Genomic DNA, 26,027 nt, shown 5'->3' with positions numbered 1-26,027 from the left:
AGACGGGAGTGCGGCCAATGGGAACGACTTGACGTTAGCAAATGCAACGGGAGCACCAATCTCGTTTCCGGTGCGTGCGGGGTACATCCTGCGCGGAAAGCCCGGGAATAGCACGGGCGAGATCACCTGCGCAGCATCCCTTCGTACGCTTCTCCAGATCACATCTCGCGGAAAGTAATGATTATTTCGGTCCGCGGGCTAGTTCCCCGAACTCCCGTCGCGGCGCTGCGCTTATAGTGGGACGTCAATTTACACCTCCGTTTGGTGGCGAGTTAAAACGTAATTTTAGTTTTGGGAAAATTGAAAAAACTAAAGCGCAGTGCGTGCAGTGTTTTCGCGGCAAAATCCGGTAGTGTTCCACATTCGAAATATCAATCCGGCTCGCCTGGACATCATCCACCATTACGCTAGTGATTTTTAATATTAATATGGAGGACAGATTCGGGATCGGTTTTTAGTGACGTTATAAGTGCTTGTTGAGATGTGTACGATGACCGTTTACGTGTACCGCACTTTAGATACTGTGCTGTGCGAGATAAAAAAGCACGACACTCCCTAGGACTGTTGGTTGGCATATCGACAATAAGTGGAAAATGCAATATTCGCTGATACGTACGAGCGGTCCGAGGGGCCACGAGGAATATTGAGACACTAATGGCGTTGGGCAATCTTCTTCTGCTTCTACTGGTGCTCGCGATAGTCTGCGCCGACCGAAATGAGGTCGAATCAAAAGATAAAGCTGAGAAAGCCGTGGAGACGAAAACGGATCAGAGACCCAGGTCGGCCATGCCCGATCCCGTCCGGGGATCCTTCGACAAGCTCAACAGGATGCTGAATAGAACAGAAGACAGAAAGAACAGGCGACGCAAGGTGGACTTCACGAAAATATACACAGAACTCCACCGTACTAAAACGCAAAATGACGATATACAGAACGACAATAACAATAATGATGTCGCGATAGCTACGAATCAGAAAACTATGGGCAACGATAATGAAACTAGTTCTTTGACGACTAAAATGAAGGAATTAAGACCTGATGGTCCTAATTATGAGGCTCACGAGAATACAGACGTTCCTCATGTTACAGGAGTTTACTGTGATTTTGAGCCACACAATGCCTCTGATAGTTGTATGTGGCAGTGGAATACTACGTTGTCTGATCATGGCTTAGGATTCAAGATCATGACTGCGGCAGAAGTGACGAGAATGAATGAGACTATCGGGATGAAGTTCTCTGGACCGCCAGTGGATGCGGATGAGAAGAGAAATGGTGAGGAACTAGATATAGGTTTTCCTTTAGTGATTATCTTCAGGAAAGTTTTCTAGTTAGCTTCCTATACAGAATCACCGTAGTATCAAGAGGATTGAGGAGTAGTATTCCTTCGATCGTGGATTCTTGGAAATCTATTGTTATTCTATTGTGTCTCGCTCACCGGTGAGCTTATGGGGCTTGATGGGTTTAAATATACTAAAGAAGATTAAGTCCGTGACAAACCTTTTTTATTCAAAATAGGTATTTTTAACACACTTCTTGAAGTTACATCTACATGATGCCTACCATTGATTTAGTAACTATCTCGGTGAAAAGAACCGGCGTAAGAAACACTTTTAGTTTGTTTTCAGACAAGAGTTAGCTAATTTTGTAGAATTTATTACTTATCTAATTTTATCGTTTTTTTGGGTTTTTGGTAAGCCTTTTGAGAAATCGGTAAAAAAGGACGACTATGTTTTGAAACGTTTTTGTTGAGTAGGTAGGTAGGTACACTCACACAGTCAGTCCAGTCTTTAATTTCTATAAAAGACGCAGGTTGCCGACTTCTGCAGAATTAAGACAACTGCTAAGTCAAATTGAATTCAAAAATTTCAGTAGTGTAAGTTAGACATAAAAAACGTAAGGGAATTGATATTTAAACGCACCGCCTTGATAGCACTTACGATGCTCTATAGCAGTGTTTCCCAAACTTTTCGGGGCCGCGACCCATCTACAAGAAAGTTTAAAGTTCGCGGCCCACCTTGTGTCATGAAGACAAAAAATTTCGAAAATCGGTTCACTAACGGCGGAGTAATCGTTGAACATACAAAAATTAAAAAATTAAAAAAAATCTCCACAGCCGAACATATAACCTCCTCCTTTTTGGAAGTCGGTTAAAAATGCGGCATGTTGCTGCCGCAGCATTTACCCGTTAATTCTTATCGTAGTTCACCATCAATAATATCATCATCGTCAGCCTTACTTACAATTTCATTTGCGTTCGAATGCCCCGCCCCCGTTCCGCACGCACCCACGACGACGAACGAACGAATAAAATGACAATCGAACGAGTACGACAATCGTCCTATAGTTTCAGGACTTTCAGAGCCCACCCAAAATCTACCCGCGACCCACCTCGCGACCCACACTTTGGGAAATACTGCTCTATAGTCTCAAATCTCAACATTTTTGATTTCCTACTTTGTTTTCGAAATTATCGAATGCATGTTTGAAATGCTCTGTTTCTCAGGGTTTTTGATTATCTATTCAACAGGGTTGTTTATCGGTTAATGTTTCGACGTTAGACAATCAAAAGCCTAAGAGCAGCGGCTCTCAAACCTTTTTGGTGTCAGAACCGCTGTAAGAAGTGAAATTTTCGATGGACCCCCAAAAAATGTTTTGTCTTTTTTTTTTTATTAAATAAGGGGGCAAACGGGTCACCTGATGGTAAGCAACTACCGTCGCCCATTGACACTCGCAACATCAGAAGAGCTGCAGGTGCGTTGCCGGCCTTTTAAGAGGGAATACGCTCTTTTCTTGAAGGTTTGCAGGTCGTATCGGTCCGGAAATACTGCTGGTGACAGTTCATTCCAGAGTTTTACAGTTGTCTTTGAAATAATCGTCTCTGGTCTCTGATGAGTGATGACAGCAAACGTTCTTTTGCCATTATTTTTTTTTCCCTGTTTTCCTGCTTTTCTCTTGAAGTTTTTTCTGATATATTTTTTTCCAACTTCGTTTCGAAATCGCTTCGTGCGTTCTGGAGTTATAGCGTCAGGAAGGAAAACCCGACTTATTTTTATATATTAGATTTAATCTATTTTCTCCTATTCATTATTCAATAAACGGCGTTATTCAAAATATTTTAACCATAGATTTTAACACTAATCACCGTATAATGACGTTGTTTTCACCCCTATTTTCTAAATTAAGAATCCTTTGCGTAGGCAAGAGCATATTTAGGTTCCGGGGAAATTTAATTTGTCGGTTTAAGAACGGTAAATAACTAAGGCCGATCGCCTCACTTACGATAAAAAATCGTACTATTTAGTATTAAATAAATAACTTAACAGTAAATTAAATTGATTAAGGCTATCCCCTGAGCAATAGCTTGACCATAGAGCTTGACCATACATTTGGCGCGCTGCCGATACCTACAAAAATCCATTTAGCTTAGCTTAGTTCAAAATTGATCTAAAAAAAATTAAAACGGGGAAAATGTAGTTCATGGAATTGTCGATCTATTGGCGTGTGTTTTAAATAAACATAATTTGTAAATTGTAAATACTATTGAGATTCAGAAAGTATGCTTCAATTTTAACAAATTGGTATAATTTTGGAAGCTAATATCATGAGTATAATAAACAAAAATAGAAAATTTAAAACGGGGAAAGGAATGTTGATATACTGAAGATTATTGCTGTATTTTTATTATAACTTTGTAGCTTTCAAATTATGAGTTTATAAGGCTCTAAATACGGTAAATTACGGATTCTCCGTAGGGGAAGGCCCTTAAGTCAATTTGGTGACAAAAAGGCAATATAATAATTATGGATTTTCATGTGGCATAATTCGAAGTAAGTATAATACAGAAATTTAGCGTGCCTTGGTTTCTACTAAATAAAAATTTTACTACGGGGCCCCCGTAGTAAAATTTGTTTGGGTGCCCCAGGAAAAGTTGGCTCCGTATGATACGACAGATACGGCAGCAGTTATGTCCCTGATTGAATATAAATAGCTGCGCGTTTTTTTTTCCGAAAAAAATATATTGCCAATGTACTATGGGTGGCAATATCAGCTTGAAGCCGAACAGACAAATTTTCGTATCTAACAATAAAATTACGTGTATCCGTATAATTGAGTAGGAATCGAGGAAGTAAAAACAAAATAATTGATCTCATAAAGCGATTAAAAAGTTAAAAAGTTGTAAAATATACTTCTATTATGAATAGAAAATGTTGGGTATACATTTTTAAGGGTTGTGCATACAGACGAATGTCAACGACAAAGCAAGAAAATGCAGATCAAGTTGTGTGAAGATTGAAGACAAGTATGTTTGAAGTTTGAACACGCTAACGCTTTAGTGCGTCAAGAAAGTCATGACAGGAGGGAAAATTTTCTAAACGTAATCACGCTTAAGAGGATTCCACACCGCCGTTTTTCCATACAAACGTTGTCCCCTGTTTCCTCCCTGGTAATGCCGGTAGAGTTATGATTTTTTTCCTGAATATCTATGGCCACTATTAGCATGTCCCTATGTTTTCCTTTTTATCATAATTTTATTATTAAAAAAGATAAGAACGTCCAAAAACCCAAAAAAAATGGCCAGATTTTCCTCTGTGTTCAAACACCCAGAAAACAAAACTGGCTAAAATATACCTGGCTAAAAGTACTTAAATCGGTTAAGTTTTGGAGAAGGAATCAGCGGACAACGAATCGAAGATTTTCTGTTCTTTTATTAGAACTTTTGTCGTGTTGTCTCTATCGCGCTCTGCGGTGGGAGACTTGAGATTGGTGAGACAGCAATACATTTTCAAATACCTATTTTCAATTTCTCTCGCCCCTGGTGTATCCTCTTAAAAGGTGCATTTTTTTCTTTGTATTTTCACAGCGAACGCTTATAAAACTTTAAATATTGTCATCTTGCACATTTTTATCTCGAATTAATAAAGTTCTCATATTTTTTGTTTCATTCAAAAAATTGCCCGCCTGTCATGACTTTCTTCACAGACTATACTAACGAACTCCTGGAACGATTTTTATGTAATCTATATGTTAATACGTGAGAGAAAAACTTTGTAACCCTTTTTACGAAAAATGGGGAAACGTAGGTGCATGAAATTTCGCACAGTTATAGTTTATATGGCGAAGGAGTGCATCGAGCTAATATTATTTTAAAATTATGCTTTTATCATATATATTTTAACAAATAAAACGTTACACACACTACGACTCTACTACTAGGAAAAATGACAGATTTTTGAGTGACAAGCCTATACATACGAATAATTATTATACTCTTTTATTTATGGTTGAAGTTTGCTGACAACAAGTTGACAAATTAAAAATGGATTATTGTTTTTTTTTTTTATTTAATTTTAGATACTAGTAGACAATGCTTAAACGGCCAGTCTAAAATCAGCTGAGTCCCAGAGACAAGACTTGAAAAAAACTATGATGAAGTCAATATTTTTACAAAATATAAGTAGTAGTCCTAATGTCGTTGCAAGTAAGGTCGAATTTCGACTTAATACATCACGGGGAGGGAAATGACTGGAATGAGCTACTTTTTGTAGGAAAATGTACGATTCCCGCGGAAATTATTAATATCGCAGGCCAAGCCGCACGGAACGTCTAGTTAAATAAAAACCTACACTGTAGGGTCTGTAGGCCAGCGGCTCTCAAACTTTTTCGTTGCCAGAACCCCTTTTAAGCAATGACCAAAAAATTGTTTTATCTTTCAATGAATATTCTCCATGCTTGTGTCTGAATACATTTCCAAAAACAATGTATGTATCGCTCGCGGATTGCAATGAGCACACTTTGAGAAACATCAAAATCGGCTTAGCACTTTAAGCTTGAAGCCGTACAAACTATCGTATCTAACAATAAAATTACGTAGAGAAAGGCTGCAGTAGGCGAATTTCAAAGGCGGTTTAAATCTAGATTATTATCAAGTACTAGGTATCTAGCTCCGAATGAAACAGAAGTGAACGGAAATTATACTGATAATATAATTGATAATAGTCAGGAAACTGTTATCGCTTTGTAGTTGTTTGTCAGAGTAAGTGGCTTTCACACTAATGTCTGAATGTCGAAAGCAGTGGTCACCAATTAGTTTCGCTCGGGGTCCACGTTTGTTAAACTAATATGTATTCTGTGTCCACTTTAAGAAATGAAACAGAGACTGCTTAGGGATACTACGTATAAATGAAATGACCTTCACGGTCCACTCATAAAAAAATAAGTAAACAAAGGTAATTACGGAATTTACAAAGATATTTATTTTATTTTCACATTGGTATACAGTAGTAATAATATATCAATGAGAAAAGTGACCATTTTTGTAGCTAATTATCTCTCTGATGTTTGGACTTTGCAGTGAAATTGATGCAAGCTATTGGTATAACTATTGTGGGGACAATGTGTCCCATATGCGTGGCAGGGTTAAATCCTGGAGATGTTCATCAGTAAGTCGAGACCGAAATTTATTTTTAACGAAGTTCATCTTCGAAAATGCTTGGTGCGGACTGCGGACCACAATGGGTCGGCGGTCCGGATGCGGACACCGCCATTGGGTGACCCCTGGATTAATCCAAGGTACCTTTCCGATCAACACGGCAACCGCGACCGACAAAAATTCAAATAAAATGCTACTGCCACTTGGCATGCTCTATTATCACCTGTTATTGTTATCATCCGTACCGGAGGACTCGCAAGATCAATATGGGTAAGGTTTAAGAGCTCAATTAGAGTCGAAGCGTTGCGACTCGTCATGTTTTTTCCAAAAGCATATTTACCTCATTCACCCCCATCAATGCGGGGGTGGTTTTTTTGTCGCGTCTACTCCGCCGTGTGGGGTGTCGTTGGATAGGTTTTTTTTTAAACATTACGAGTATTCAGAGATTGTTTTTCGATTTAGGGATCCATTAGTGAAATATGAAGCTTTAAAGTGGAAAAAATCGTTAGTCCTGCAGTGCCCCCCCCTTCTACCAGCTAAACGGTTGCTGGTGGTAGGAAATATGCTGAATTTAAAAGGGAAGTTATTGAGTAATAACTAATAGTCGATCAACTAAAAAAATGTATTATTAGAAGTACAAAGAAACTTTTCGTTCAAAATCCCTTGAACGTAACTGAGATGATAACTGAGATGATGTTGTTAATAGTGTAACACGTTATAAGGCACGCAAAAAAACCCTGACCACAATTATAAGGGATGTTATTAGTTTTATGTGTCTCCCTGTGTGTTTTCTGTTTTTGTCTGTGGCATCATAGCGTTGAGCTCTGAAACCTTCCCATATTGATCCTGCGAGTCCTCCGGTAGAGCGGATGTTAACGATAACAACCCGTGGGCTGATAATGCCAAGGGACACAGGTATCTTAGAACAAGTATCAGTATCCAATATGCTGAAAGATCCATCAATCTTCTATACTAATATTATAAATGCGAAAGTGTGTCTGCCTGTCTCTCTGTTACCTCTTCACGTCCAAACCGCTGAACCGATTTTTCTGTAATTTGGTGTAAAGATAGTTTAAGTCCCGAGAAAGGACATAGGACATAGGATTAAAGGCGCAGATTCGATCCCGGGTGGAGGCGCGTACCAATGAGGCATTATCAGATCTCAAGTACTTACGTACAAAGGACTCGCACATGGTTGGTCCCAGACGTATTGACCTGCTCATTCCTCTGGACTAGGACGACTATGTTGCGGAACCCTCGTGCGCGAGTCCGACTCGCACTTGGCCGATTTTATCTGTAAAAGTCGTATCCCAGACAAAGCACGCACAAGATGGCAAGTTCAGTTGATTGTCACGTCAAATTGAGTTCGTTTCTCACGCGCGCAAAGACTGTTATTGGTTACTTCCGGTCAAATTGTAGCCAACTTATAAATAGACATGATACCTTGCCAGTTTTGCCTTGTGGAGATCTAACCTGCTTGCCGATAAACCATCTAAAAACACCATTGTCGGTTTAAAAACCTAAAAATGTTTATCATTAAACACAGAAAAACAGACATTTTCGATAATTGTGGCCAACTTATAAATAGACATACGTGGGAGAGCCATGCTTCGGCATGGATGGGCCGGCTCGACCGGAGAAATACCACGCTCTCACAGAAAACCGGCGTGAAACAGCGCTAGCGCTGTGATTCGCCGAGTGAGTGAGTTTACCGGAGGCCCAATCCCCTACCCTATTTCCCTTTCCTACCCTCCCCTATTCCCTTCCCATCCCTAACCTCCCCTATTACCCTATTCCCCCTTAAAAGGCCGGCAACGCACCTGCAGCTCTTCTGATGCTGCGAGTATCCATGGGCGACGGAAGTTGCTTTCCATCAGGTGACGCGTTTGTCCCCTTATTTCATATATTTTTTTTAAAAAGACATGATGTCTTGCCAGTTTTGTCTTGTGGAGATCTAACCTGCTTGCTGATAAAACCATCTAAAACCACGGTAGGCTGGTAAAAAAACGTCATCATGAGACAGACGAACAGACACTTCGCTAATTAATATCTATAATAATATAATATCTATGGACGCTTCACACCACGTCAGTTTGGTCCTGTGCCAAGTACCTGAAGGACTTGTGTTACAGGTACCAGACAACGGAAATATATATAATATAATATATTTATACTATACATATATTTGTGGGATACGCGTGGCCACCACAAAGGAAGATCTTCCGACCGAGCGAGGTGTTATGCTCGGTGAGGCCGGAGCCCACGTGATTACAATTCAGCTGTCGTATATATACCGACGCGCTCAGAAAACTTCGATAGCGCGATGCAGGAATTTTAGGCGAATTGTGGGTACCGCCACATATTTAAGATTTTTATTATATTATACACATATTTAATATACATCCAGACCCGGGAACATTGAAACCTTTTTGTTCCGTCGGCGGGATTCGAACCCCCCCGGCCTGAGCTGCCACACACTCAACCATTGAGCCACAGAGATCGTCAATTGCGGTCAATATATTAATAGACATGCCAGATTTTCCTTGCAGAGAACTCTGCACTAGTAAAAACTTCAGACTTTTGTCCCTGTCTGATAGGTTAAAAAAAGTAGCTTGATAAAGCCACATTTAGTAACTATAACATCAGTATACACTGTATGGTTCTATATTAGAAAGACAAACGTTTATAAGAATATCTACGAACTTTGAATAAAAATTATTATTTTCTCGTTTAGATTCTACGATGTCACGGAAAGACATACATATTGTACACAGACAGACATAATATTATAGATACACAGACAGACACGTCAAACTTAACACCCATTTTCAGGGTTCCGTACCCAAAGGGTAAAAACGGAACGGACAGTCCGCCTGTCCGTCTGTCTGTTCGTCTGTCCGTCCGTTTGTCTGTCCGTCTGTCTGTCTGTCTGTCTCCAGGCTGTAACTCAATAACCGCTATTTTTGCCGCTATAACAACAAAATAAAATTAATATTTAAGGGGGCCCACATACAAAAACACAATTTTGGCCTATTTTTCTCTATAACGCTACGGAACCCTTCGTGCGCGAGTCCGACTCGCACTTGACTGATTTTTTTGGCGTTGGGCTTGACAAAATATATCTCTAGACAAACTCACAATAGTAAGGACAGTTATAGTAAGTAAGGGAAGACTTCTTCGTTTTGTGTACAGAATTAGCGAGCTATTTTCTGATCCTGGACTTTGCGCTCAAGCTGACATCAAAATAACTAAATGCGGGAAACTCCGTTGATTGAGACCCGTACAATTTTTCGGGGTTTTTAAGGGAAATAATTTATGATATTTACCCGCAATATTAAGCAGCCTGTTAATCTGTTAATGTTAATCCTGGGTATCAACTAACTCCATAACAAATTTTATTAAAATCGCTCCAGCCGTTGGACTTGAAAAAATAACAAACATTCAAACTCACAAACTTTCGTCTTTTATTAGTGTGAGATTTGTATTTAGATTTTAATTCATTATTATTAGTTCCCGAATCGGTGGTACTCATGGTAGGCACCACTGTAGTTTCGACGGTCAAAAGGTATATTATTATGACTGTAAAATAATATTGATTGATTGATTGATTGATATTAAGAGTTAGTTTTTTAAGGGTTTTTTCTTGATATTTTTGACCATAATAATATCTTAATTCTTTTTTATTTCACAGGTCACTTTCTCTACCTCCCCGTTGATCCCACGATGGAGAATATGGTGGTGAAATCACCACCATTCCGAGGACTGTGGGAGTTCTGTAAGGTTAGTACTAATTTAAAAAAAAAGGTTAATACGTTCATTACTCAGAATTTGAAAGGTTCAGCGAGAACTGAGTACTGAAAATAAAACTTAATGCTGATGTAATAGAGTTGAAAATTGGAGTGACGAGTGTGTGTTAATTGTGATGAGCCATTGTGTGAATTGACGGAATGAAAGTTTAGAATATTTCCTTAAACGTACTAAAAGAAACATGTACTGTGCATGCGCATACTTTGACCTAAGAATATTTTAAGAGAGTAATTTCGTTGGCTCGAAGGACCAAACTAGTACAAATAAAATAAGCAAAGGCTAAGGCTCAAAGACTCTAAGGCACTAATTCCTGGCTTCAACAAAAAACTATCAGAATTAGTGCTCAACTTGGGTAGGAACCAATTAAGAATCCTTACCAGAAGCCTAACTGGGCACTGCAAGCTCAACAAACACCTAAACAGAATGGGTATTTGTAGCATAACGACTTGCAGATTCTGTGATTAGGAGGATGAGACACCTATTCACCTTCTCCTTGACTGTCCTGCTCTACTACAAAGCAAGAACAGGCACCTTGGTCGCCACGAATACTCATCCACAGAGGACGTTCAATTTATGAGCAGTATTGGGTTGGGGATGATACTCTAGTGCGAAGGAGTCACAATAGATCCTTATGGGTCGCAGTGACGTCAGGGTACAGTGACCTGCCTTCTTTAACACAAAAAACCGGCCAAGTGCGAGTCGGACTCGCGCACCGAGGGTTCCGACAGCTTAAAGGTATTATAGACCTGAGTATTTAGTATGAATTTCAATTTAATACCTCTACGCGTTTATGAGGAAATGGGTAGTAAGTTTAAAATTATTAAAAAAAAATATATTATGTGATGTAACTAAAAATTTATGGTTTTCGTAATTTTTCCTTTATCTATGCTATAAGACGTTGCTTCGTACCAAATTTCAAGATTCTGAGTTCACGGGAAGCACCCTGTAGGTTTTGATTCCCTTGCAAGTGTCGAAAATTTGCGGCATAAACGGCTGTATCTTTTGATTGCGTTGGCTTAGAAGTTTGATTTTTTCACAGCTTCAAGGGACAGTAGACCTGAGTAATTGATATAAATTTCAGCTTCATGCCTCCACGCGTTCCTGAGAAAAAGGGTCTTGACAGACGGACAGACGGACAACAAAGTGATCCTATAAGGGTTCCGTTTTTTCCTTTTGAGGTACGGAACCCTAAAAAGGCTCAAAGAAAGAAAGTTGAGTTATCAACTACTCCCACTAAAAATTATATCGATGAATAATAATAATTATGTTTTATGCCCATATTTGTAAGGGTTTTTATAGGAGTTAGTGTCCAAACATACTATGACGAAGTTCCGCGGCAGAATTTCCGCATGATTACGTCAGCAATGTCACAGTGACAAACGCATACAATATAACGCGACGGAATTTCGGCATGGTGTGTCATCGGTAATTTAAAATACATTGCAGGCGGATTCAAGCCGAACTTCAGCCGCGGAAATTCGGCATAGTGTGTTTAGACACTTAATCTATCTACCAGTGCTGATTAGTTTATTAACCAATCAACAACGCACTTGAACAAAATATAAACTCCTAACAAAAAACCCCAAAAACCAGGCATTAGAGATATAAAGATTTATCTCAACCATCATCTTACCTTTGACCTTTCTGTCACAGTTCGAAGCTCGCCTCCACCAGAGCAAGATGCAGAACGCCAGCATCCGTCTGGTCTCCGAGTCCACCGTCTCCGGCGTCCAGTGGATCCTCCAGGAGGTGTCCGGAAACAACGTGGAACGGTGAGTGGATAGGTTGGGCTGTGTGAAGATAGGTCGGGTCACAAAAAATGCATGTAAGCGTGCGTTTTGAGTGGATAGGTTAGGATAGGTTAGATCAGGTGATCAAATTTGCCTACCTCCCCGGCTAAGTCCCGGCACCGAGGGGAACGCTTCAGTTTGCCAAAGGGTTCGCTTATTTTGGTGGAAGTCCAGTCCCTCAGATGGTAGACCGGCTGGTCGTGGAGGGTGTCCTGTGCTAGACAGATCCAGGTTATCCTCCGTTCAACGGCCGGTGGCGTTCCGCAGGTGGTTCATTCCTGTGCGAAATAAAAAGTCTAGTCTCTAGTATCATAACTCATAAGTATCTTAGTAACACCTCATAGAAGATAGGGTGTTGATAACAGCAGATCAAAAGTGTAAATAAAATACTTTTTTTTTTATGAAATAAGGGGGCATACGAGCAAACGGGTCACCTGATGGAAAGCAACTTCCGTCGCCCATGGACACTCGAAGCATCAGTAGAGCTGCAGGTGCGTTGCCGGCCTTTAATGAGGGAATGGGGTAATAGGGGAGAGTAGGGATGGTAAGGGAAGGGAATAGGGGAGGGTAGGGAAGGGAATAGTGTAGGGGATTGGGCCACCGGTAAACTCACTCACTCGGCGAAACACAGCGCAAGCGCTGTTTCACGCCGGTTTTCTGTGAGAACGTGGTATTTTTCCGGTCGAGCCGGCCCATTCGCGCCGAAGCATGGCTCTCCCACGTATACTGCTTCAAATCCAGCGAAAAACCAAGTAGAAGTCAGGGTAACTTGCGTATGATAAAAATGCTCTTTTAGTTTGGGTAACTTGCGCACAATGCCGGAATGTTGGACACTTTAAGGACCAGATACGTAATCCACCGCCTCTCTAGGCCGCGGCTTATACGCCTATTTATAAATGCAGGTCTACTTGCACCTGATAAAAACCCTCTTTTTGATCTGCAAGACTAAATTCCCTTCCAGGTGGCTCCCCATGCGGTTCATGATCGGCAAAGTCCAGCAGGAGGTGCGCATCATCGTCGAGATAACCCGACCGAATTACGTCAACCTCTCGCAGACGTTGCCGCACATAGCGATAGACAACATCCGCATGGTGGAATGTCTGCCCGAACCGCCGGTGTTCAATGGAGAATGCCAGAATGGGCAGTTGAAATGTAATATTATGAAGGTGAGTTAATGTGATCATTGGTTGCGCTGACGGTAACTGGAGTTATGGAAACTCCCGCTTAAGCATGGGATGGATCTACTTGGTTCATCCGGTCTTGTCAGATAATTAGGTAATTAGCCTGTATTGTCGTAACCAAACATGGAAAAAACACGATTTTAGATTGCTATAGATTTGAAAACTGAAAAGAGGACAAATATTTAATATCAATCTAAAAAAGCTGTCAAGTCAAAAAAAAATCAAGTCAAATACGGATATTTTAGAGACATGACCTAGTAAAAAAACTTGTTGTTGCTAATTTTAGTTGAATATACATATTCTGATGATTTTTTTACTTTGAGTATGACCAATATTTTCTTAATCTTTACACGTAAGCAGATCATGTAACCAAAATATCCTCAATTTTACCAACCACACCTTTCGAGTTCCGACCATTAGCAAACAATGAGTAAAAATCAAGGTAAACTTATCTTTAAAGAATGTAGACTAACTTAACCGATTTACAGAAGGAGTCGTGCATCAAGCTACAACAGATCTGCGACTTGGTGAAGGATTGCGACGACAGCACGGACGAGCAGAAGCAATGCGGTATGTTACGCCGGTTTTACGTTAGGCCGTGGTAGCAGTTGTAGCAAAATGTTGATTTACATCTTAAAAATACGTGTTGCACTCGGGGACTGCCGCGGTAAAGCTGTTGCATTTTTATCGCAATCGCAATTATATTTATTTTATTTTATTTATTTATAATCCGCGTACGTCTAGTCGCACGCACACAAACACGTGCTGAAGCCGGGCAACGCTGCACCGAGTGGGGGTGTTAGGTGTTTTTCGTTACGGAATATCTTGATAAGGGCGCTGCGCTCAAAGCTTTGCAATAGCTTAAAAATTCTATAGAGACTTCTGTCTTCTAGATTAGTAAAAAGGCAAACAGAAAAGTGAAGAAAAAAAAAAAGATAATTTGTTTCACCACATTCCCGATAAAGTGCCGGATAGGCTATCCACCACTTAACTTGACAGATGAAGTATGGAGAATCTATAAAAAAAGTTGTGGATAGCCTATCCGACACTTCATCAGGAAGTGTCAAGTGGTGAAACAGGCCCTAAACATTTCTTTGTCTTCCAGATAAAATGCCGTACGGTTCGTACTGCAACTTCGAGCAAGACAGCTGTGGATTCGAGAATGTTCCTCAGTGAGTTTACTGTTTGTTTTATTACAAAATAATTTTTTATACTAAACTATACATATATGACACCTGCAGCTCCGTTGCCCCAAAAGTCGTTTTTCGCGTGAGAACAACATTTTTATGGGATAAAATGTATCCTAAGTCCTTTCCCGAGTCTCTAAGTATCTCCATACCAAATTTCAGCCAAATCGGTTCAGGGGATTGGGCGTAAAGAGGTAACAGGCAGATAGACAGACACACTTTCGCATTTATAATATTATAAGTATAGGTAATAAACGCGGAAGTGCTCGTATGTCTGTCTGTCTGTTACCTGTTCACACTGAATATATTTTGTTGAAATTTGGTATGAAGATATTTTTCCCGTCCCCCAAGACCCGAGGCATGGACAAAGGAAATATGTATTACTGAGTTGCAGAACTTGCAGGCGTCATCTATATATACAGTGTGTAACAAAAATAAGTGATAATACTTTAGGGTGTGTACGTGTTCCTTGTAGAGAGTTCACTGTAAAAGTAGCAGCGCTGAAAAACGAAAAATTTTTTTCACTTTTGTATGGGCAAGGGCCCGTGCGTCACGAGTTTCCCCATACAAAAGTGAAAAAAATTTTTGGTCTTTCAGCGCTGCTACTTTCACAGTGAACTCTCTACAAGGAACACGTACACTCCCTAAAGTATTATCACTTATTTTTGTTACACACTGTATAATACTAGCTGTCCCGGCAAACGTTTATTTACCATATAAAGTATTTCGCCCGTATTATTTTATTGAAGTGACTAAATAAGTATGTCACCATGGCAACGTCCATCGCTATCCCGTCGCACAAACAATGGTCGCCGTCAGTCTCGAGTTGTGATAATTTGCTATTATTTATTCAACAAATACTTACACATATCAATATAATAAGTAGCTGATTCTCAGACCCACTGAATATGCATATAAAATTTGGTTAAAATCAGTAAAGCCGTTTCGGAGGAGTACGCGGCCTAAAATTGTGACACGAGAATTATATAAGACTAGATGTCCCGCGCGGCTTCGCTCGCGTAAATTAGGAATTTCACAGAAACCGTACATTTTCGAATAAAAATAGCTATAAATACGTGGTCTACTCTATATCTGTGCCAAATATTGCCATAAAAGTTGCTCCAGTAGTTCGTGAGATAAACCCTTTCTAATATTTTCCCCGTTTTTACCACATTTTCCTGAGTTTTATCGGTCGTATTAGTCTTAGCGTGATAATATAATATAATATAATATAGCCTATAGTCTTACTCGATAAATGAGATATCTAACACTGAAATAAGTTTTAAAATCGAACCTGTAGTTCCTGAGATTAGCGCATTCAAGCAAACATACTCTTCAGCTTTATAATATTAAGTATAGATTTTTTTTTTAATTATCGCTTGACAAACTCGACTATGAAAAGGCTCATAATCATGGGACGATGCATGTTATAATATTATGGTAGTGATGATGATGATGATGTTGAATGTAATTTGCATAGTAGCATATGCTTTCCGTTCTTAAAACAACGCCGAAACTCCCAAACTTGTATCTATAAAGAATCAGGAGTTCTCTTAGCATCTTCCGAATCACGGTATACCGGGTATACCTCGGTGCAAAATCTTACTTGTTTGTAGCATATGCTTAGAATACTTCTCACGAAACCGAAGTCACCACATGTTTCCCCATAAATTTTGAGGAGTTCCCTCGATTACTTATGGATCCTTCATCAGATCACCACTTTTGCGAAAATAATACCAAATTGGGATGATACCCTACATACCAAAAGAAAAATTTTGGAAATCGGTTAACAAACGGCGGAGTAATCGTTGAACATAAGGAAACAAACATAACACCTCCTCCATTTTGAAAGTCGGTTAAAATTGTAGCCTATGTGTTATTCTGATGTATAAGCCATATTATTGTAAAGTTTCATTAAAATCCGTTCAGTAGTTTTTGCGTGAAAGAGTAACAAACATCCATACATCCACACATCCATACATCCAAACAAACTTTCGCCTTTATAATATTAGTAGGAAGTAGGATTAAAATAAATAGACAAATAAATAACAATTTCTTCACAGGCCCATCCTCAAATGGTCACGACACAGTGGTCCAACACCAACGGACAAAACGGGTCCCAATTTCGACCACACCTGCGGTCCACCCAGGGTCTATACGACAGAGAATCCCATGGTACCACTATCACCAGCTCATATGAACCATACCCTGGCGTGTATGGGTTACTACTTCTTTGTGAATATGAATGTAACTGGACCTAACCAGGAAAGAGCTGACTTCGCGTCAACCGCTGTGATGAAGACCACCATCTTTAATCCACCGCCAAAGGTCCATGGCGATATTAACTCGAAGTATTATAACTGCTGTATGGTGAGTGTTTTTCGCTAACTTTCTACCATCATGTTTTTTCTTTTGGGACAGTTTTGCTACCATCTTTTATTTGTCTTTGGGGACTTTTTGTCTACTGTCTACTATTTTCTTGGGGAGCTTTCACCTAATTCATTCAATGAAACTTCTTAAACTTCAGTATTATTGGAACGAAGTTCCTTATCGCGCGTTGCGAAAGGGGGCTAGACGGAAAAAAATAAGACCAAAAGTTCACATTTTGCATGCGCATGTTTCTTTGTCTGTCTCTCTCTCTCTCTAATAGAAAACAACTTCGTTCCATCCGGGTGTCCTTTGACACCTCTCAAGTTTTATATAATTTCGAATACAAAGCCTTATATATAAACCCTACTCATTGTAAACCTTAATTTTTGTTGTAATTCAAACCTTCTTCCACCAGGTACGCTTCTACTACCAGCAGAATGGCCGTAACTACGGTTCCCTTAGCTTGGACGTGGTGGAACTCACCTCCAGAGGCAATATCACCACCTCCCTGTGGTTTTCCACCAAGGACAAGGGAGAGAACTGGTACAGGGCTGCCATATTCCTGCCGAATATTACTACCAGGTGAGTATTTGGATTTTGCTGCAGCTTCATTTCATTACTAAGCATTTAAATCACTGTAATCAAGACGAGCGAGCGAGCCCTAGTAAACCCCATAACCTAAGCATTTTTAGGGTTCCGTACCCAAAGGGTGAAAACGGGACCCTATTCATGAGACTTTGATGTCTGTCTGTCTCCAGGCTGTTTCTCAAGAACCGCTATAGCTTGAGTTCTGAAATTTTCACAGATTGTGTATATCTGTTGCCGCTATAACAACACATACTAAAATCAAAATAAAATTAATAATTAAAGGGTAGCCCCCATACAACAAACGTGATTTTTTTTGGCCTTTTTTACTCGATATCAAAAAATTGTGTTTTTGTATGGGAGCGCCCCTTTATTTTGTTGCCAACAGGTAGGCACTTGATATTTTCACAAAGTCCTTAATTATATGTCTACCTCAATATTTAAGAATAATATTAAAATAAAATAAAAAAATAAAGGGGCGCTCCCATACAAAAACACAATTTTTGGTCTATGTTTGCTCTATAACAGTACGGAACCCGTCGTGCGCGAGTCCGACTCGCACTTGGCCGATTTTTTGGTACACTTTAGGTATGGAAAAACTATCACGCCTATTGGAGCCAAGTGGGAGAGTTTTTCCGTAAAGTTCAAATCAATATTTGTGACTTTAACATAGTAATTTTGATTTATATGTAGATGTTATCATCGGTCAGTCAAGGTTTGGTTACTATTAAATATAAAAAAACTGCCTTAAAGATTATTACCACGCAGAAAAACGACGCGAGCCCTCACAAAGCTCGGCTTTTAGCTAGCTGCCAAAGCTAGAGCAGCTGTCAAAATCAAAATATTTTTATTCAGAGGAATTTTTTTACAAAAATATTTCTGAACGTTGATACTAAGGTGTCTAGTCTGCCTACCACCGGTTCGGTAACTAACCCGGCGAGAAGAACCGGCGTAAGAAAAATGTGTTAAATGTTTTAAAATGTAATGTCATGTCAGACTGAAGAGCCCATATGACCCTAACTTGACTACATACATTAACCTAGATCTCAAAATCTGTAAGGTCTAGAAAACTGATTTTTTGACACAAGTAACTTCAGTTCATAAAGATTAAATGCTCAAGACGAAAACACGATTACTCAAAAAATGCACGATAGTTTCTTTTTTACAAAAAACCTTGTTTTAGACACATTTTTGCTTGGATCTTCGAAGTTTGCTGTCTTTTCTTCAATATTTTTTAATATCTAAAAAGGTATTGATAAAACCTAAATTTGCTCAAAACACTTTTTTCATAATCAATATAGTTCGTCTTTTATTCAAGTAAAACTAACTCGGCGATGATTTCGCGCCGTCCTTTTTCACCTGGCATATGAAAGACGGGCGTGAGTGTGAAGAGAGAAGGACGATGTTTGATTTTTAGAGTCAGGTGAGCTCTGAAAGAGCGGGACTCTCCTGATACACGTTCTACCCCTAGAAGCCTAATTCTATCTCAGGAGTCAGAAGTACACAAAGCCTTGTAATATGTCTCAGAGGCGTACACATATTCACAATTTTTATGTAAAAGTAGCATTGTTTTACTTCTTTTTGGACTGAAATTTTAAATTTAGAATATAAACTAATAATAAAACGACATTTTAAGAATACAACATTAAATATAAAACAAATATAATAGTCTTCTTATGGGGAGCTATTTTTGTCCACATCACTAGCAAGTATGTCGTAACACTTGTTATTTCAAGACAACAATACCATCCCTGTACGGTTCGGCATCAAAAATGTTTCTGTTAAGAAAATGTGGCAGGCATAGACACAGATGGCTCGTAATCATAAAGTTAATATACCTAGCGGAATAGAGCAACTATCTCGAGCTGTCAAACGTAACCGAAGTTGGTTACATCTGTGTGTAAAAATATGTGTACGTATACACTGTACACTTACACAAGCATGATTGAACGTGATTTCTATGAGATTAAATTGTCAACGTGCGGTACGTGCCGACTGGACGTCAAAAAAAGAGTGCTGCTGTCATGTATCACTCGTCTCTTTTTACCACGCAGTGTTACTGATAGTGACATCTCTTTTGCTTAGGCCTTTGTGTCTCTATTCCGCTAGGTATATTAACTTATGCTCGTAATAGGCTCGAATCTCGCGTTGGGATGGCCAAAATATTCTTTCCATTTACGTTTTAGATAATATAAGCTGATTGTCTGATAAAAAAGACAATCTTGACCTTTTGCCAGTTATGTCGTTCATTCGTCCTACTTTAAATAATAACTCCCACACCGGTTTCGGTGACGGTGGCCGGTTGTTTTCAATGTAGGCCAGTTATGCAGGAGTAATTTTATAGTGCCCAAGTGTGTACGCAGTACACAAGAGCACTCTCTATTCCTTTACTCTCAAAACCCAGTGGGACGGAAGACGGACACGACTGGCGAGAGATCCGACTTTTTACATGCCCATCCGACGCATGGATCATCCATTAATGATTACTCGTCAATCAGGTGATCAGCCTGCATTGTCCTAACTAAACTTGGATATAACATGTATCCAACGTGGGAATCGAACGCATGTCCTCCGAGTCAAGAGCCACGCTCTAAACCACTGGACCACGGAGGGGGAGGAAAATAACTCCTATTCCCGGTTTTGATAATACCGGAAACTGTAACCATAAAAATAAATTAATAAATTAAAAAAAACCCCCGCCAAACGACTATAAGTTGCTAACCGGCCGTACACGAACCAGATGAAGCGCGATTTTTCATCACGGAGCAGGCTGATGATGATGAACTATAGCTAAGTACACTCTCTATTAAGTCAGCTTTCAAACAAAAAAAAACTAGATCAAAATTGGTCCACCCGTTTGGATGCTACGATGCCACAGACAGACAGACAGACAGACAGACCGACAGACAGACACATCTTTTTTGTCGGTGGTTAAAAACTATCAATATGCCATCTTTTCCAGATACTACTTCCTCTTCAAGACTCGTATGGGTATGCGCATATACTCGGACTCCGCGATAGATGACTTCTCCATGGCCCCAGAGTGTTTCGGACTCAACATAGACCCCGCCGAGCTGGGTGAATACAACTACTATGATCCAATATTCGAGGAGAAGACAACACCGCACGAGGACTTCGCTGATGCTATGGGTGAGTTTGTAATGAAGACTGCAGTGGGTAGACGTACTGCAGTGCGTTGACGTGGGAGAGCGAAGCTTCGGCACGAATGGGCCGGCTCGACCGGAGAGATACCACGGGCTCACAGAAAACCGGCGTGAAACAGCGCTTGCGCTGTGTTTCGCCGGGTGATTGAGTTTACCGGAGGCCCAATCCCCTACCCTATTCCCTACCCTTCTCTTCCCTATTCCCTTCCCTGCCCATTCCTACCCTCGCCTATTACCCTATTCCCTCTTAAAAGGCCGGCAACGCACCTGCAGCTCTTCTGATGCTGCGAGTGTCCATGGGCGACGGAAGTTGCTTTCCATCAGGTGACCCGTTTGCTCGTTTGCCCCCTTATTTCATAAAAAAGGCAATACCAAAGTATCTCCTGACAATTTTCTTATTATGATTTTCTTTTCGCAGTATACCGTTTCACCCCATGCGGCGCAGTCGGTAGGATAGGACCGAATCAGACGATGTGCGACACGTTCTACCGCGATACACCTGCTTCCGTCTCTGTCATACAGAGCCCGCCGTACCAGGGCATACAGATATGGGAGGTGCCGAGCGAGGGGTTATATACGTGAGTATTGCTGTCTCTTTTGTGTTGCTGTCTCTTTCCTGTAGAATTCGGTGGAATATCCAGCTAAATCCGTCTCTGTTATACAAAGCTCAGAGCATACAGATGTGGGAGGTGCCGAGTGAGGGGTTATACAAAATATGAGTGTTGTTGTCCCGAAACCCTTGTGGCGGTACCCACAATTCGCCTAACATTCCTGCATCGCGCTATCGAAGTTTTCTGAGTACGCCGGTATATATGTCGCAGCCGACTGGTTTAAATAGCCGTTCAATCAAACAGCTAGCCCTTTGACTGAACAACGCCATTCAATCACACGTCTAGCTTTTATATTGAATATTTTAGTCGCTCAAAACGTTCAACACTACAGCTGATTCAAAAGCCGCCGTCTAATTGAAGTAGTTCAGCGCGCACCGCTGCGGCGCTAGGAGCGTTTTATTTAGAATAAGGCGTCAACTAGCAGGTGTTTGTTGGTGTTTGTGGTTGTTTTTGGGATTAGAAAGTAGTTAATAAAAGTTACAGGTGTTATTAAAGAGACAAAAGTTGTGGAGGCACATACGAGTGAATCAAAATTTCAACAATTATTCGAGGAGAAATTACGGGATTATGAAATGGATGGACAAACCCCGAATCCCCCGAAAGGGGGGTTCGGGGGGCACAGCCCCCCGTCAAAACAAAAACAAACACAATCCAGAAAGTCAGCAGCCGGCGACCGTCACAAAACACGCCTCAGATTTTTTTATTTTTACTTATTGCATTAAACTTTTGGTCATCCCTTAAACTTAATACGAGAATAATCTTATCCCACAAAGCCGCCACTCATATCCCACATTGGATACCCCACACCCTACTAAAAAAATACGTGCGGCACTTACTGGGGACTGCCGCGGTAAAACTATTGCATAGCATTTTTTATCAACTTATGCAATTATACTTCGCATACGTCTAGTCGCACGCACACAAACACGTGCCGAAGTCTGGCAACGTCACACCGGTGCAGCGATACGCAGCCGAAGTCTGCCGAACTGAAACGACGTTAGACGAATGTTAGGTGTTTTTCGTTACAGAATTTCTTTATTCATTCAATATTAACTATGCCAGGGCTTCCCAAACTTATTTGTACTGTGACGCCCTTGGGACTTTGCCATTTCTTTACGACGCCCTTCAACCCAGCCCCCAAAAATACTTTCTTAATTTTAGAACCAGCCTACATAGGTTATCATATAAACACTATTTGGATATTTATATTTTTATTAGGAAATAATGACCAAAATCAAAACATAAGCATAAAAATTAAAAGAGATATTTAATATTCATGAAAGATAATATTAAAACCAGCAAGGCTGGCTAATGTGAAGGCTGCGCTTGCTTTTCTGAGCATTGCTTCTGAAACCGGGGATTTTAGACTGCCCGGGAATCCCGGGATGTCTGATTGACATGCGCGCGGTGCTCACTCGATTTGGTTGTGTTGACATGCGACGCCCCTGGGACAGTGTCGCGACGCCCCGGGGCGTCGCGACGGACAGTTTGGCAAGCCCTGCACTATACAATCTAGCTTAAAACGCCACACTGTTCATACTACAACTTCGAGCAAGACAGTTGTGGATTCGAAAATGTCTTCATATTATGTTACGTACCTAAACTCTCTCATTTTTTTAAGGATCATTGCAACGGGTGCGTCAGGAGGCCTAGGTTCCATGTGGGCAGGGGTTTCCCACGGGGCACAAGCCCGTGGCCTCTTCGAGTTGCATCGCGGCGAGAAACTGTATATGCTGCTCGGGCAACAGGGCCTGAATGCTTGTAAGAAGGTAAGAAATAGAGGGTCGGTGATACCAAATCACAGAAATAAATCAAGATAGAATGGTTAAGCGGGTGGAGTACGCGTGTTTTAATCTTGCTCTGTCGTGCAAGATTCGTTGAACGTTCATTCAGTCAGCGCGCACGTCTCGACTTGATTACACCGGAGCGGTTGTGCAAAAATGCCTCATTGTGCAGTGTCTAATTGGAAAAACAGAAGTACGAAAGTGAATCGGTTAAAAGGAGGTATTTCTTGCCACGGGTAAGTTATTTGTTTTAACTAAAAGCAAAGCAAAAATTGACACGAGCGATTCCTTAGCAGCACACGCGCGGCGCCGTTCTATCTTGATTAATTCTGTGTGCCAAATACATAATATGGTTAGGAATAATGACTTATGCCCACTTTTTTATAGGAGTTAAACTTTTAACTATGTAGTCAGAAACTAGCCAATCAACAACGATAAATAAAAAGATGAATAAAAAGTGTGCCAGTATGAAAGGAAGTCCTATTTAGAAATGTCAAGGTGTCTTTAAGTTGCACAGGGAAAGAAACTGTAATGTTGCTCTGGCACAGAATATATATTAGTAGTACCAAGCTCTGGTTAAAAATATTGGTCCAACTACATTGCGCAACATGGTTTACTTCATCAGATCTTAGAATTTTGTAAACCTTAAATTATTTTCAAATAGAATTTTGCAGATCCTATAACCTTTATTTTGCCATTCTCTCTTTTATCAGTTCTTTTGAGTTCTTTAAACGCACACGCAATTAACTTCCACCATTACTGAATCATGATTCTTTTTTCAGACCCTATCAGCTCAAGAGAGTCAAGAATGCGCGCATCGTCACAACACCACCACCCAAGTTTATACCAGCAAGACCCATGAGATCAGGAATACCCACGTCAACGATGGCGGTGGCGGCGGAGGGGGAGGCACTTATGTGTTCCTGGTGAGTGCGATAGAGATAGCAATAGGTTCTTGGAGGTACACTTACAGGATCTGCAATAATCCATCCAGCAATACTCACAAGATCCCAGACCCAGAATCACAAGGAAGAAGGAGAGGCACTTATGTGTTCCTGGTGAGTGCGAGTAGCAATAGATCTCAGGTTTACACCAGCAAAACCCATGAGATCCGGAATACAGGGTTACACTAGCAGAACCCACGAAATACCAACGTCAGCGACGGCGACAAAGACAAATTTTGGCATTTAATTTAAAGTTTTCTTACAATTGTTGATTTCACTCCATAGGCCATCTCCAACATTTTTGACCCCATCTTTTACTATCACTTCAGTATCTAAAAATTCAACCCCTTCTTTACAGGTGGACAATGATGGCAATTCTGTACCGTTGGTTGTCGGCGGCGGAGGCGGTGGTCTGTCGGTCGGCATCTTCAGAGATGATGGCTCTCAACACGGCCGGGGACGAACCAACGCGACTCCCGAAAGCGGATACATGTATGGGGAGATTGGACGGACTTCTGGTGAGTGAAATAAAGCTAGTGTTAGGGTTGGGATGTTTTGAGATGGTTCAAGGTCTTCGACAAATCAAGGTGATGCTTGAGAGTGGGTAGAAACAGGGCCGTCTCTAGCCCATGTGGCGCCCGTGTGCAAACATTACCCTAGCGCCCCCTAACAAGCGCGCTCGCGGTCAAAATGAAATGGGTACAAACTCAAACTCAAACTTTTTTATTCAGAACAAATATTCTCTGAACGTCTACATGCCTACCACCGGTTCGGGAATTAGCCCGGCGAGAAGAACCGGCGTAGGAAAAAATTAATCTTTTAAAATAAGGTTTACAATGTTGTAACTTAAAATTATATATACAATGTCAACATATATAATTGTAAGTCATAAAATATTATCTAGAAATAGCCTTGCAAGCAGCCATCCTACTCCCAAGATGTGCCATCGTTTAAGAAATCATTGACCTTATAATAGGCTTTGGCACAAAACGCTCTTTGACTACTTTTTTAAATTTATTAATGGAAAGATTTTGAACGTTTGCTGGGATTTTATTGTAAAGGCGTATACATTGACCTTTAAAAGATTTACTTACTTTACTAAGTCTGATCACCGGTACTTCTAGTTTATACTTATTTCTAGTGTTTCTTCCGTGACTGTCACTTTTGGTTGTAAATTTACTAAGATTCTTTCTAACATATAATACATTATCCAAAATGTATTGAGAAGCAACAGTTAGAATACCAATTTCTTTAAACTTTTCTCTCAGAGATTCAAAAGCTGACATTTTATAAATTGAACGTATATCTCGCTTCTGCAGCACAAAAATCGTATTAATGTCGGCAGCGTTTCCCCATAAGAGGATGCCATACGACATTCTACTATGAAAATAACTGAAATATACTAGTCTTGCTGTGTCTTCGTCAGAAATTTCCCGTATTTTCTGACTGCGTATGCTGCAGAACTGAGCCTATCTGCAAGATTGGCAATATGAAGACCCCACTGTAATTTACTGTCTAGTGTAATGCCTAAGAATACAGTGGTGTCCACCAAATCCATCTTCTCATCATTTAATAGTATATTGGTTTTAACTTGCCTAACGTTGGGCAAAGTAAATTTTAAACATTTAGTTTTCCTAGAATTTAGAAGTAAGTTATTAACGTTAAACCAATGCACTATTTTTGAGAGAGCACTATTTACCTCGTTGTAATTTGACTGTCGCTTCACTTTAAAAATAAGTGAAGTGTCATCAGCAAAAAGTACTATCTCATTATCCTTAACAAGATAAGGTAAGTCATTTATGTAGATGAGAAAAAGAAATTGACCTAGAATGGATCCCTGTGGGATGCCTAATTCTATTTTGGTCCCATTGGACCTTTTACTATTAATGTCAACCCTTTGAGTTCTATTTTTGAGGTAAGATGTCAAAAGGTTGAGGTGCCGAGTCCCTAATGCCATAGTGGTGCAATTTCCTGATCAATGTAGCATGCTCAACACAGTCAAAAGCCTTGGAGAGGTCGCAAAAAATCCCTAAACATCCCGCGAGTCCTCCCATGCTTCAAATATACTATAAAGAAGACCTATACCAGCATCCGTTGTGGATCGACCCTTAGTAAAACCATAAAGTACAAAGTAAAAGTACAGTTTGTCCGGCCGCTTAAGGGTGAGGACTCT

General features: G+C 40.3%; 1 protein-coding gene across 5 annotated transcripts in view; it reads left to right on the top strand.

Annotated features, from left to right (window-relative positions):
* The first annotated feature begins 99 nt into the window (after nt 1-99).
* The window catches only part of LOC121738269 (ALK tyrosine kinase receptor), a 47,748-nt gene continuing 21,820 nt past the window's right edge, over nt 100-26,027 (top strand). For 4 of the 5 annotated variants that reach the window (XM_042130227.1, XM_042130226.1, XM_042130225.1 and 1 more), the window contains exons 1-13: nt 108-1,273; nt 10,123-10,211; nt 11,892-12,010; nt 12,990-13,194; nt 13,698-13,779; nt 14,315-14,381; nt 16,460-16,766; nt 17,182-17,348; nt 20,314-20,501; nt 20,934-21,093; nt 22,748-22,895; nt 23,693-23,836; nt 24,213-24,372. In XM_042130227.1, the coding sequence (XP_041986161.1) occupies nt 655-1,273; nt 10,123-10,211; nt 11,892-12,010; nt 12,990-13,194; nt 13,698-13,779; nt 14,315-14,381; nt 16,460-16,766; nt 17,182-17,348; nt 20,314-20,501; nt 20,934-21,093; nt 22,748-22,895; nt 23,693-23,836; nt 24,213-24,372 (2,455 nt within the window). In that variant the 5' untranslated portion in view covers nt 108-654. Of the gene's footprint in view, nt 1,274-10,122; nt 10,212-11,891; nt 12,011-12,989; nt 13,195-13,697; nt 13,780-14,314; nt 14,382-16,459; nt 16,767-17,181; nt 17,349-20,313; nt 20,502-20,933; nt 21,094-22,747; nt 22,896-23,692; nt 23,837-24,212; nt 24,373-26,027 lie in introns of all 5 variants that reach the window. The other variant, XR_006037265.1, reaches the window with a different exon arrangement.

Source organism: Aricia agestis, chromosome 22 (assembly GCF_905147365.1).
Source record: "Aricia agestis chromosome 22, ilAriAges1.1, whole genome shotgun sequence".
NCBI lineage: Eukaryota > Metazoa > Arthropoda > Insecta > Lepidoptera > Lycaenidae > Aricia > Aricia agestis.
This window is presented reverse-complemented; position numbering and strand designations above follow the sequence as displayed.